This window comes from Pleurodeles waltl, chromosome 3_1 (assembly GCF_031143425.1).
Source record: "Pleurodeles waltl isolate 20211129_DDA chromosome 3_1, aPleWal1.hap1.20221129, whole genome shotgun sequence".
In the NCBI taxonomy this organism is placed as follows: domain Eukaryota; kingdom Metazoa; phylum Chordata; class Amphibia; order Caudata; family Salamandridae; genus Pleurodeles; species Pleurodeles waltl.
Window position 1 is genome coordinate 794,561,809 of NC_090440.1, and position 15,077 is coordinate 794,576,885.

Here is a 15,077-nt window from a genome sequence, read left to right on the forward strand (position 1 = left end):
TAATCGGTTCTAAATGGAAAAAGAAGAGAAAAACATCCCACTCAAGAACATGTTTTGCCTCCCAAGGTTTGCTTGTGAACATCACACACTTCGGAGCCTTTACAGATCGCAATCAGTGTGAACGTTTAAACTGCGATTAGTACAAGCGGTGAAAGCCGCCTCCTTACCGAGACAATTATGACCATCGTCCGCCAACATGAAGCCATCAAAACAAGTGCAGCGGTAATTGCCTGGAATGTTGAAGCATTCGTGTACGCAGCCTCCATTGTATTCGTTATCGCATTCATCAACGTCTGCGGAATAAAGCAAGAGTCAATATGATGGATGCCCGCTGCTCCTCCGACATAGACAGGTCAGGGCGTGAGGACACAGCGGCCAGCAGTTATCGCAAGCGGACGGGCTTTGAACACTGCCCCCTGGAGGTCCGTGGCAGGTACTGACGCACAACAACTGAAATTCACCAAGGCCAGGCGGCACCCGCAAGGAATATGAGCCCAACACCAAACCATTTCACGAGAAGCAGGACAGGAGGAGGGCTGAAGGGGCAGCGGAAAGAGCGAGGAGTGCGGGTTTTTGGGGGTACTTAAAACTCGGTATTTTTCAAACATTTTTAAAGCCTTCAAAACATAGGCAAAAGAGAGTTTATTTGTCGGTGTGGGCATGTGAAAATCCCAGATGAAATCCGACAGACACTTCACATTACCCGACTGAAAGAACTTGTACCCAACTATTTACTACAGAATATATTTTAGAGGGATGTATCACCCCAAACAACCCCTTTGGAGCTACCCCCTGACGCAGCGGTTGCAAAATACTTTGGAGAAAAAACATAAATAGTCACAGGAGACACCGTTGTATGATTTTATCGAAATACACACTTAAATAAAAGGCATCTTAATATTTCTAAGGGATAAGAATAATTGTATTTCATTTTTTTAATAAGGACCTACAAGACCTGGCGTTCACAATAATATTGTCTCAGTGATACCGGATGAGTCCAAAACGAACTTAGTCAATTACAAAGGCCGATCACTTCTTTCAATTTAATATCGTACCTCCATTTTACAACACGCTGCAGGCTTGCCAGCACTTTATAGGAGTTTACCAGACTTGTGCATGGCAGCATGTAGGAGTGGAAGCAACATGGGTGTTTTCACCACAATACTGTGCTTCACAAGAGGAATCGCAGGGGGGTGCAGTATATGTATTTATATATGATGGACAGGATACCAGAGGGTGTCAGAGTGCCTTTGCTTTAACTGGGAATTAGAACAGGATGGATCCTCACATAATTCAAAACTTTACATTAAATAAGCTGTATCGTAGCTGCTTTTCACAAACCCAACATCAATGTTGGTCAGATGTGTACACCTTGGTTTTAATATCTCTTTCGCTCTTGCTGGGCTCCCAATACATTGTGGATTGTGTAGCTCTAAATTGTACAGTTCATCTCTGAATTAAAATTAAAAAGATTAACACTTCAAATTTGAATGTTCTACTGCACTATGATCATTGTAGTTATTCCTGTGGTAATATATTTCCGCACACTTTACTTCAATGCATCTCCCAATACGTATTCTACTCCATTTGGATATCATAAGAGTGATGCTCTGCCAGGCTGTAAGCAGTTAGATATTTAAAAGCATAATGTTCAATACCTCCTCAAATAAAGAGTCTGAGCTGCAAGGGGACATGCCCAGTGATGTGTCAACACCAGACACTCAGAAGAAAAAAACTACAACCAAACAACTTTATTGCGGCCGCACTCCAACAGACCAGCTTCAAGAGCTCAGGAGTGTTCCTCGCCTTGAATAGTCTTTCCTTGCTTTCTATTCTACTACTGCATCAAGGACTGTGTAGTTGTATACTCACGATATGGAAAAGAGAGCTCAATAGGATGGGACGTTTGGGAAATCCATGAAGATGTGGATGGAAGGAGAAGGAATGGGTCGCACTTACAGTTAAACCAGGCGTTGTCAGGAAGGTTTGGAGCCGTTTTCTCAAGGCCAATCAGAGTTAAGACTGCTTGATAAACTCAGTAGGGAAATCTTTCTAAAACAACCGAAGCTAATCATACCTAGCAATACAATGGAAATAAGAAACCAGGATATTGAGTGGGTCAAGTTGCTGAATAAAGGGGATACTCCATTTGTGAACCTACAGCTATGCATTAGGGAAAACTATCAAACAAAGCACAATTTTTAAAGAAAATCTAGTGTTAGGATGGTCCACTATGCAACAATGTTACAACTGATTTACTGAGTTTGATTTGAATAAGTTGGCGTCTTTGTTAGTTCTTCATACTGAAAAGCATTAATGGGAAACTTCAAGTGCTGTAAAAAGCTTTAAATGTTGGTGTTCCCATGCTGCTGCAGCGTGCTTGGCGGGAATACCATGGAACTGCTTATGAAGTAAACAACAGAAAAAAGTGGCAGAACAGACATCTCCTGATTTTTTTTTTATTGGCTACAGGAGAGAAACAAGTCTGCTTTCTCACCTAGGAAAAGCACACAATTAGATACCAAGAATTTCCTGCAATAAGAGTCTGTGGTTTTTTGTATGTAAAGGGGGAAACCGTACTGCAGTCAGCTCATTTTTTAACAGTTTCAACTCTGTGCTGCACAAAAGCCTGATTTAGAAGACATTTTACGATTTAAACTGAGCCGGCTCTGCTACGCGTTAGGTGAGGAGGCTGGCAGGTTTTATTTGGGTTTCCCTAATTTCTTCCATCTTACTTCCTTTTAGGGTATTATGTGCTGAACTCAGTCCTCATTTAAGCAGTTCCCAATGAATACATGTTGACCTTAGTTTTGTGCTTAGATCAGAAATTTTCTGAGTTCTACGCCTTTATCCATGTTTAGGGACTGTCTACTGTACATACACAAGAATGCGCATGTGCAATATGCTGACGATTATTCACTTCATGAGACTGTGTGTGATCAAAGGGAAACCGAATGAAAGGTTTTCATAAACTGTGCCGATCAGTATCCAGACAGGCAAGACGCAGTTCAATAAGCATGGTTTTTACATAAATAAAGAAGGGTTTGAGAGCAGAGATGTCTTGAACGCCCAGAGGGAGTTCATGCCTCATAGTTAACCCATAATAGAGAAACAGATTTTCCCCATTCAAAAAAAAAAAAAAGAGTAAAATAATGTGAAGTCGCTAGAGGTGATGTGGAAAGAAAGGACTGAAAATCAAGCTGGTTTATTGACGTTTTGAGGAAAAAAGCACTGTAAAAAACTGAGCTATCAGATGCATACTTAAGTCTTAGGTGTAAAAATGCATAATCAAATTCTCTACCTCTGGCCATTAATTTGCTCTTTTTTCTAGGAAGATAAGCTGCACTGTCACACCATGACCACAAACATGATACTGTTCTTCCTTCCCAAAATAGAAGGCAGGAAAATAGGACAGGGAGCTTCATGCAGCTACCAAATCACCCTGAGAGATTTGTGAAAGTATCTAGAGCATGATGAGTTTAGAGGTGGCTGAGGGATATGGTTGGGCGGCATGGGTGCCAATTAAGGAAGGCAGATGCTACCCCTGGCTCAGCCCCATGCTTCGCCTCCTCTCAGGGGTCCTGAAAGCAGCAGCAGCAACACAGAGCAAGCAAAGCTCCGAGACCTCCCTGCAGTTTCCATTCCTTGTCCTTCCACTAGCTTACAAATAGAAAATAGAAGGCTGCTGAAGAATTAGAAAGGCGATAAGGAGTTAACCCCATAATGACTTTCGGAGGCTAACGGCTGCGTGATGTCACTTCCTTTACCCCTGGAATTCTGGTGAATCAATGTCCATGAAAGAGGCCCTGGTGTGGCTTGCAGCTGGACTAATCAGTATTTGTGGAAAGAGAATGGAAAGTCTAAGGCCCTCCCTTGCATTTGAAGGGTTCCATCTCCAGACAAGGAACAAACACACACAACCTTGTAAGGGCTCTCAAGGAAAATAGCTTGTTAACATTTAGGAAGCATGAAAATAAGGTCAGTGCAATGAATACTGCTGTGTCCCAACTGCTTTTGCCCCGACAATCTGCAGAAGCTCAAAATCATGATGTTATGTCTCAAAATGTTGTTTGTGTAAAAACGTTAATAGGATGGAAACACCCAAGAATTGTTTTTTAGTAACAAACAGATGGTTATTACAGAAACGATTGAGCCAACACCTCGTTTCAGCCATCAGTTGATTAGCATTGTTTTAAATCTGTGTTTTTTATTCTTTTGAATTTTTAATCTGTGGACCCCTGGTGCATCAATACTGTAAGCTGCACCCAGGCATAAGCAATTTGATCCAAACCACAAAACAATACACAAAAATACAGAAACAAGTATGCATCAAACAAACACACAAGTTATTAAATATGTCTTTCACAAACAAAAATATACACAAATAAAAGTTTTAATGGTAAGGACTAATCAATGTTTGAGGAAGAGGATGGTTTGGGGACAGGACGCAGCATTACCCCCAGAGCTGCTGATTTATGAACCGAGGAACCAGGTTCGAGTCTCGGCGTTCGCAATCTCTCCATCCCTAAAAAAACTGAATGTGATATTTTGTAATGTAACTGGGGTTCATGTAAAGTGCCCCCAATACCTTTGGGTTGATAATGCGCTATGTGTAAAACTGCAGAAGGTTGGAGCTTTTCGAAATGTATTTTAGTTCTAAAAGAGGAAGCAATGAGCTAGGTTCTAACATGCAACTGCCTGTTTTTGGTCCTACAGCTTGCTATCTTTTTGTAGGTGCTTCCGGTTTTTCAACTGATGCCACCAATCACGCATACTACAATTTGTTTGCTGCGCTTGCTCTGTTCCCAAAAAATCAAGCTAATGATATCAACGTAATCTGTAGCCTCAAATTTTAAAGTCCTTCACATTTAATGAGCACTTTAACCTTTTTAGTTTTTCTTTTTATGTATATAGACACTTAATTAATTAGTTAATGTTATTTATTTGCCCCAACTGTTGTAGAGCCCCTGAGTAGCCAATCATGGACCCCAGGTTAGGAACTGCTGATCTGTGTAGTAACCTCATCATTTTCTAATTGCAACTCTGTACTCTGGCTGGATTTGGAGAGAGACGATACACAAACAGATCGGTTATGGACACAGGTCTAATGACTATACTAGACAAATGTCGCAATGTCACTGTGTCCTCAAACTCACAGGTTGCAAGTGGAATCACTCGAGTTACTCTAATGAAGGCTCCTCTCCTTAGCATTTTTTTTTATAAAGTATATGGACACGTTTGTCACAAGGAGGTTTAAATATAGAGAGGCGCAAAAGACAAATCACTGTTGTGTTCCTTACTTAAAGTGAGCCGCAGCAGTTTACAAAATTTGCTACATTGCTGGAAAAATAAAGAAAAGGCTTCAAACATGGCCAAACTTAAACATCAGAGAGAAGACTGCAGTAGCTCTTGTATATATAGAAAGAAGTGTTCCATGGAAAGATATGTGTTGGACAGTCTTGAACTGAGGACTGGTGACATTACAAATCAACCCAATCTAAAAGTCCAAGAACAAAGAGCTCTTTACGCCCCCCCCAATGTTCAATTCACAGCTATTTTCGGCCTGCATCTTTCCTAGATTGCTGCCTTCACATCTTTTTAATGCTATAACTTCACATTAAGCCAACAGAATGACTCAGGGAATTGTTGCTAGAGCATGCAGTAGTCAAGAGTTCGAATCCAGGCAGGACCCGCTCAGTCTACCACCGTTCTAAGGTAAGTGGATTGAGTAAAATTAAATTAGGTAATAGTAACACCTCTTGTTTAAAGTGCTTAAAAGTAACAGATGCAGGAGAAGAAGTCTATATACAAATTTAAGTTATTAGTATTTGACATACACGTTTTTTATTCTCTATGCTTGTTTAGTGGGGCGGGGCACCGGGTGGCATTTTTGCATGGATTCTGTATTCAACCAGCATAAGGCAACATCTGACATACTCATGCACAGCCAGGGGTCTAGATTTGGACCATCCCGCATTATTGAGTGTAAGAGGACTAGATGGGAGAATGATGGGGAGAGTATGAGAAGGAGAAAACTGAGTGAGGGGAATTTAAGGTAAGAGCGAATGAGAACAGCGATTGTGAGTGCGTAGTATTAGAAATAAGTGAATTTATATAAAAGGAACAGAAGAGGTATGTTAATGAGAGCTAGACGGGCGATATATTCACTTGTCCTGTTACATCCTGGATGGACCCAGAACACAGGCCACTGCACTTCATAAATGAAAGTTTATTCTGGTAGCCCACTGACTACCAGCCTTCCTCCACACCCCTATGTAAGTCAAGGAGGTGCGGAGTGGCAGCAGTAGTGGAGCGCAGAGGTGTCTGGCCTTCTGCATCACAGGTTGGTCCAACACATCAGATTTCATTGCTTCAATATTTATTAATGTACTGAGACTGGGCGGATGGCCACAGTCTGGCACATGTATTTGCTGTGGGCATCTCCATTGCCTGCCTTGTGTTTTCCCCAAGGGAAACCCCGGCAGAGGCTGGCATTCACTCTGATCCGTGCATCTGTGGCTGTAGTGGTCTCCATTACACCTCCTTGTGTTTTACCGACGAGACAGCCTGCCTTCTGGCAACGCTTGGTATACAGAACAAGTGGCTCATACGGTTGCTTATCTCCATGGCTATGTTTTGCTGATTTGAAGACCGAGCTCTGACTACCTCCTCTCCTACAGGACTGACTAATCTCCCTTCAACACACCAAGCTGATTTCTACCAGCATCTCACAACTCCCCATCCAATTCCAGGTACTACAGAATAACCCATCACACTACTGAATGAGTATACCCCTGTGAAATTCAAAAAGGGCCTTTGCAAAACACAGATTCAGAGAAACAGGAGACACGGAGCAGATACAATACTGTTCAGAGTCCATGTAGGTTTCAAGTGCACTACCTGAGTTAGGCAACACAAGTAACACCATATCCCAAAATAATTAAATACATCAGGTCACTCTACTAATAGGTCAGCTCTAGGCTCAGCTGATGAGCGTTTACACCATCTACCACCAAGCACAATCACCCAGCAACACTTAGGAAAGGAGGTAACCCAACCCCCAGAGTAGGTCCAATGAGATTGCAATTGATAAACTGCACTTCCACAACTGATAGAGGTTAGGCGAAAGGTCAAGACCTGTACTCTTGATGCATTATACTCCGCAGAAACAAGCAAACATATATAAAAACTCTACACAAGTTTGAAATGCAGGTTGCAAGATTTACCTCCTTCTACTCAACAGACATCCATAGGGAAAAACCCTTCATTTGTTCACGATTCACTTCTGATTAAACCAAGACATGTGCACTGAAATCAGTCTGGGTGTCCAGGCCCCTTGGCATACCAACAACCACAGGCGAGCTCTGCAAAGGGCTAAGAGATAAAGTAATGGGAAAATGTGTGTTGCGCAAAAATACATTACATAACACAGATATAATGCCGCTAGCAGACGTCCTTGTATAATGCCGCTAGAAGACGTCCATGTATAATGCCGCTGACAGACGTCCATGCTCACACAAACTTAACAGTTAACGCAGGTGCAGCAATGGTGCAAGCTTCTTTCAAAAATACGCAACACACACACACACACAACCTGAAAAGCCTATCTGTGTTTTCTTAAATTCTGGGCCTATGAGGAAATGTCTTCATGGTTAATTATATATCATTTATAAAACATGTCAATCCAATTCCCATCTACTATTATTCTTTTTATCAGGTGGCATTTCCTTGGGTTGTAAATGGTTTTAATTTAAAGACGGTCCAGCAATCACATGTACCGAGCTCAGCACGCTGCCATTTTGGCACAAGTGATAAAAAAATAGTCTGGGCTGGCGTGTTGATCTAGAAACCATGTTCCAGCCATTAGCAAATTTATCATCGACCGTGTCTCTACTACTGCCACTGGAAAATGAGTTATGGAAATATGTTGTGGGCTTTTCTATGTAAAGAGCTTCTAATAAGAAAGTCTTTCAGAAAATTATTCAACCCTCTGCTGAATCTCATGTAAGTAAACCACAGGGTTTTCCTCGCTTCATGAGGATTACTTAGATTAACCACACACAAACTACTTTAAACCCACCGTAATACCTAATGCCACGTTGAGTCTTTAGCTGCCATTTTGTTTCGATATTTTGCCGATGTTATACGCAGACCTGCTCTGCATTCTCACTTCAGACGTCTTCAGACACTTTCTCATGTTTGGTACTTCTAAGGGAGGATTCATGAATGCCTTGCTTACTGTCTGGTAGTTAACGTTTCTTGTATCTCTTTCAAATTCCTTTTTCGTTCTTCTCATGGGAAAGCAGTGCACCTGCTCACATGAGTTTTGGTTTCTGTCACATGTACTCTCATTCAACGCAAAGTACACAGAAACCTCTATAAGTCATCCAAATTGGAATGGGGTCAACATTGGATGCTTACTGCTACAGAGGGACTATCCATTCTCTTGCCATGGAAGTATTGCACTTTGCTTGATTTACTAAATAAATTTGTTCAGGCTTTACATAGGCATACGTGTTTTTCATGTGATCTCCGACTACTAAATATTCCCCTCGTCACTAGCATTTCTGGCTTTGCCTGATATTGCCATTTGTGCCTACGAAAGCATCCACAATAAACATGAATGCTAGCAGTCATGCAGCCCAAAGCAGTGCGAGAACAAAGATGAGTTTCACCCACATACTCCAAACCACCCTCACGCTGCATCTGGGAAATTTGACAGGTCTCAAGAGTGAAAGCCTGATTTAGAGTTTGGTGGAGAGGCTACTCAGTCACAACAGCGATTGATATCTCATCCACCGAAATATAAATCCCATTATATCCTATGGGATTTATATTTCGGCGGACAGGAAATCCATCACTGTTGTGATGGAGTAGCCCCTAGGCCAAACTCTAAATTGGGCCATAAATGTCAGCGCCATGAAGTGGGTGGCACTGGAGTAATTTCTCGTGAATGTTCTTTTATATGCCATGTGCAACTAGGAAGCTGGTAGGAGAGCCCTCATCTAGGCAGTAGATGTGAGGCAGCCACCCACTACACAGGAAAATAGTGTGTGAACAAAAGTAGAAACAGCAGGGAGTGCACGTATATGTCCACTGAAATGTACACAGATTCAGCCCAGCAGTGGTGCATGCAAGCAAGGGTACAGAATGAGGTACAAGCAAGGGGAAGTTTGAACAGAGATCCAAGTTACTCTGTACTTAAGTCGTGCTACCAACATCACCACACCAAAGTCCCCAAAACAGAAGAAGGGATGCTTGAAACCACTCCCACATCACTACCATGAGGCAAAACTTCACTTGCCACTGGAACACAGCAAATAACCATTGCCTGCACGGTGTCAGAAGGTCATTGTCAAACCCACTGGAAAGGTGACAAAGAAAGAGAGCAACAGAAACACATAGCGTCAGTATACCATAAATTAACAAACGAAAGAGTTAGAAGCCTGCCTTAAGAGCGTTCCCTTCGAGGACACCATGCATAAATAAGGCCGTTTATTTAAGGCACTTGATATAATGAGACTTGCACGAAAAAGCAGTAAAGTTATTTACAGAAAACGTGCATTGTAGCAAATGCGTCTCGAACATCCGGTGGTGCACATAGAACAGTACGGTGTGTGGAGTCCAGCCAGGAACAGATTATAGAAACCAGGATGCAAGAGGAACAGGGACAGAAAGTTGTAATTGACATTCTACTAACTACATACTGCACAGTCTTAATATTATACATTTTGAATTACAATGCACCTTTATGCGTGTTTATATGTCTAAACATATAGTTATAGTCTTAAACCTAGGTAGTTTGAGCGTGACTATCTACTGTCAGTTCTGAACCTGAATTTAATCCCACCCTCCGGGTGCCAGGCACATCAATTTAACCACTAAAACAGGTCTCCTTCCTGGAGAAAACGGCTGAGCTAGCCAAAGAAAATTTCCACTCTCTTTTAACACGAAGCTCAGGCAACTTTTTAATAATCTGCCAGCGGTAATTCGAGCAACAAAAAACATGGTGGCACAATCCTCAAAATACCAACCACCCTCCTGTGGATCACTCTTAATCCATTGCTTGGAGTACATCAAAACTACCTGTGCCTGAGGAAATTCACAAACTTATTATCAAGCGCTACCTTGAACCACAGGACACATCAGCCAAATAATATTGAAGGCGGTCTCAACTCCTCTTGACTGGATTCTTTCACGATTAGAGATTCCAAGACTGTTCACCTGTTCCATACCCAGTACATACCTCCTCCACAATGATTATAACACACCTTTGTTTGAATCTTGATTAAGTAAGGCTATCAAGCAACCCAAAGCTTTTATGCAAAAATAAAGCTGCCACCCTAGCAGGCCACCATCCCTGTGAGTGTAACCAATCGTAGTGAGTCGCAATTTGCAACCTACCATATGCAGATTGATAAAGTAGGTCAGATTTCGACCCTCTATGATTAAAAACATTTCTGTATTAGTAAATAAGCCAGTTCGCAAAACTACACACTGGTGGAAAAAATACTGGTTGCAACCAATATTTTACAACCAGTGTTTTGTACATCTTGTCACAAGACTCAAAACAAAAAGCCTTAACCCCGCCTACCCTACATAGCCACATTTTAAGTCATGGATTAAGTCATGAATTAGATAGTCAAAATGTAATGCTCTTGAATAATCACCTAAAAATACTGCCTCCTTATCTTTGCTGAGGTTAGATAGTTCTTGGCTTGAAACCACATATCTGAAATAGACGTAGGTTGAAAACCGCCAGAAAATCAAATCTAGTTCACTTTCCCAAGTGAACTAAGTCATGTTAACAATTTCAGGAAAAACAAGGTCCCAACCATAAAATATTGAGGTATCTAAATTCTGACACCAATTCTGACAGGATGGGATCATGGAAAGCATGGGCGGTTACACTGAGGAGGTACCATACTACAGAAGCAGGCTTGCCAACTTATATGGCTATAGCTCAAATCATTCAGAGGCAGGGTAATAAAAAAGTTAGTAACTCTTATGGTACTTAGCTTTATGGATACGATTGGCATAAAGTCACCAATTCCATGGGATTCATGAATCAAAAAAAAATCATCGTCTACGCACAGAAATGTATGACATTTTTTTATTTTCCATACATATGCCTAATCGTACCCTGGAGCTGAAATGAAAACTGGTTTAGAGTTACTTCCAAGATCTAAATTTGCCATAATGTTTTTCTCCAGCAATAAAATATATTTCTAGCAGAAGGGTGCCCTTTCCCTGCATCTTCAATAAATACTGTACTGCTATATATCTAGTACACAATTGCCATATTTAGGCCAGACTTATTTTATACAAACGTTAGGTGTGTAAATTGGATGTGAACACCTTAGGGAACTTTAGTACATATACACAAAGATATTAAAAGTGGGTGTTTACTTCCTTCCTAATGACCATCTATCCCTAGGAAACTCCATGTTCTCATCCTCAACCCTAGATTTACTACTGCACAAATGTAATCATACTATAGGGTTTACTGCTATAAGTAGAATACACAGACATAGATTTCTGCCACTTCACGTGTGCAGCCCGGTAGTAATAATGTGCACAAAAAGCCAATCTTAAAGTAGGTCCCATTAAGGGTAGCAACATGTAGAACTATACAGAGGATAGAGTAAATTATTGCAGTCTAGCTTGAATCAAACCATTTTGGATTTTGTTCAAAGGTGTGGAAAGACTTCTGCAATATTCATCAGGTGTTTATCGCTTATGTGGCTCTAATGCACTTCTGGGCTCGGTTTCACTATTCTTTGCAATGCCCACAGTGTTCCCAGAATGGGGCTGACAGAAGATATCAGAATGAGGGCCTGATTACAACTTTGGCGGAGGGGGTTAATCCGTCCCAAATGTGACGAGTATCCTGCCCACCGTATTACGAGTTCCATAGGATATAATGGACTCGTAATACGGTGGGTGGGATATCTGTCACATTTGGGACGGATTAACCCCCTCCGCCAAAGTTGTAATCAGGCCCAGAAGGTTTTAAAATTGAAATCAACTCATGAAGGTGTGGTGTTTGTACCAAATGCCTCTGACTCTTTATCAAAGGTAAAGTACGAATTGACTATTTCAATTCAGAGACACGTCTGATTTGGGGTTCACCGGTAGACTGCGACGTGCCAACGCTACAACACACTCACCTTCACACGTCGTCCCATTGCCTTGGTAGCCAGGCCTGCACGTGCACTTGTACGACTTGGGCGTATTTTGGCAAATTGCATCCGGATGGCAGTTGTCAAGTCCATGGACACACTCATCAATATCTGAAAAATTAAAGAAAACATTTACTCAGAGCCTGCATTTACAATGCAGAGGCGACGACACATTATACCAAACCGTGAACATCTAGACAGGAAGAGATGAATAAACCCCCATAATAATGTGAATAACATGCTATTTATCACATTGGGTGCTCTGTATACTGCTACTCCAATGGTGCCACGAAATGTACCCGTTATTACCAGTTTATAGTTCACGATAGTCAAGTGGCATTTATATTGCCATTATTTCTAAACACCCTTTTTCCTCTTCCACGTTATTCTTGTTTTTTTCATAAAATTCAGAGCCTATATCGCTTTCAAGTAATGAAATATGAATATTTGGTCAGTCGAGCTAATGGAGGGAATAGCGACTTCTCTATGTGTTCCTTCTATTACTGCAACTGACAACTTGCTTGCTCTTTCTTTTTTATTCAATAGACAAACGGACTACAAGAGCAGAGGTAATCATGTGAAATGGTTATTGGCACTGCTAATTCTTATGCACATCCGAAGCAGTACTACTGGAAAACATCCGCAGGTACCGCAATAATTAATTTCCAAATGGGTGTGTGTGTATTTATATAGCGCTTACCACACCTGATGAGGCATCGAAGCGCTTTTCGGTGAATAGCACGCTACTCCGAAACCCAAACGGATTAGTATATGAAGGTATGAGTGAATTTGAGCAGAGGACATGTGAGTGTCTCTTAGTTGATTTGAATAGAATAATGGAGGGATAGAGGAGGGAAGAATCCAAAAGTGTTAATTGGGAGATCATAGGAGTAAAATGAGGTTTGGGGTGAGTAAAGGAGAGGTAGGGGATGTAAGGGTCTCTAGTAACGGATTAGGGCGATCATAGTAGTTAAATGGGGTTTGGGATGAGTGTGGACTTGTGTTGTCTGCTGGCTAGATGCACAGAACACTGCTTGACAGTGTTGACTGCCTGACGTGCCCGTCTCCTCCCCTCCCGTGCTAGTCATGCCTCTCAACAACCATTCCCCTTCCCACCCCCCAACAAAAACACATACTCTATTTATGTACTTTCTGAGTTATGTAAACACCCTCGCGTGCACAGTGTAGCACCGCCACACTTCAGGCACGTAGCGACGCCGTCCCACCCCCCCGGCCCACACTTTACAAACACCCCAATAAGATAAAATACACAATATATCACGGATTTCCGATCCTTCAAAACTGAGAGGGGTGCAGGGAGAAGCATGTCTGATATGGAGGGGGCTGGGAGAGCTCTCCAGGCAGTGGTCTTGTATGCAAATAACCGTGCAAGCTTCACACGACACTTCTGCCTTGAGGTCCATCGCTGTAACTAATGATTTTTATTACTAACAAAATAAATAGCGCTCGATTTGCCAGTCTCGGAAGGATGGGAGGCTGAGAGGCCTAGCCAGGATCCAACCACGTGACCAGCCGAGTGGACTAAGGCTTCGGGCGTTTAGTTCAGCTTGCTGGCGGGTGGAAGTAATACAAATGTACATAGTCCAAATGTCACCAATATTTAACTGAGGGTGCCTGGGGCGTTGGAGTTATGAGGGGGCGGAAAGCGCAAAGACTGTTGCTAAGGGGGGATCCTGCTGGGGCACTGCAGGGAGGGTCTGTAGGGCGCTGGTGCGGCGATATGTAGGGGCTCGTACCAGAGTGCACACTTTGTGAGCCATTTATTGTGGGCTGTATGGGGGCAATTAAAGTACAGGGCAACGCTTGGAAGGCGGCAGATGTGTGATCATGTTATTGAGGCTGCAAGGTACAGCATGGGCAGAAAAATTAATATGTGGGAGACGGAATGGTGACAGCCCAAAGAGGTTATGGAATTTAAGCCACATACATTATCATCCTACCACTCGGGGTTGCGTCTGTATTTTGTCGTGGAACTAGTCTGAAGGAGTAACCAGCATCATTAGTGGCAGGGCCAGAGGCCCCGACACTTAGAAACAGGAAGGAGTTGGAGGAGATGAAGTGAAGCCTGGGTTGAGGTAAAAGAACCGCAGGGGCTTGCAAAGAACGTGAAATGCATGAATGCGATGATAGTTCGCTGGTTGCAAAGCCAGTGTCAAAAGGTTTACTTGATAGCAAGTCACTCAAGAAGAAGATGCTGAAACTTAGTTTGCGCTTACAATGGATGCCCATGGAAAGTGTGATGCTCGAGAGTGTTCTGTGATCTGCGGAACTCAGAGGAGCTTGGTCTCTGAGAAGGAGAGTCTGAGGATGGGAAGGTAGCAGTGCAAGGACTAGGCCTCTGCAGCACTGCGGCGAAGTGTGCATGCTGGGGCTTGTCAAAGGACCCATAATGTTTGGAGACTCAGCAGTGGAAGCATAAGATCACAAGGGTGGTCCTCTGCTATGGATGGCCAGCATGTAAAGAATTTGAAGAGAAGCACTCAACTGCATAAAGGGTGCAGTGACAGCGAGGGCAGGGGATGTCCTGCTTTGCTAGCTTGCAACAGGGCTCCCTGCTGGTAAATTGCGTCTGTAAGTCAGCGCCTTCTGATTTGTAAATTAATTGCACTCAATACTACTGAATACATTTCTCTCCCAGAAACTGTTAGTTGGATCACAGGACCATGTGCATATACATCCAGCATCTATTTTTAAGCCTTAGGAACCCTTAGGGCATCATTATGAGTTTAGCGGGCGGGCGGCCTCTCTTTGGGTCGCAAGACCGCCACTCCGCTCTTCTGCCCGCTGGCCCTATTACAAGTTTCCCACTGGGCCAGCGGCTCAGTGAGAAACTCACTACAACATTGACGCCAGCTCGTAATCGAGTCGGCAGCT

The 15,077-nt window shown here is 42.6% G+C and overlaps 1 protein-coding gene across 7 annotated transcripts in view; it reads right to left on the minus strand.

Moving 5' to 3' along the window:
• The window catches only part of SCUBE2 (signal peptide, CUB domain and EGF like domain containing 2), a 369,914-nt gene that overhangs the window by 330,927 nt on the left and 23,910 nt on the right, over positions 1–15,077 (minus strand). For all 7 annotated transcript variants that reach the window (XM_069223650.1, XM_069223648.1, XM_069223647.1 and 4 more), the window contains exons 2-3: positions 12,171–12,293; positions 168–293 (exon numbers count right to left, since the gene is read on the minus strand). In XM_069223650.1, coding sequence (XP_069079751.1) covers positions 168–293; positions 12,171–12,293 — 249 coding nt within the window. The remainder of the gene's footprint in view (positions 1–167; positions 294–12,170; positions 12,294–15,077) is intronic.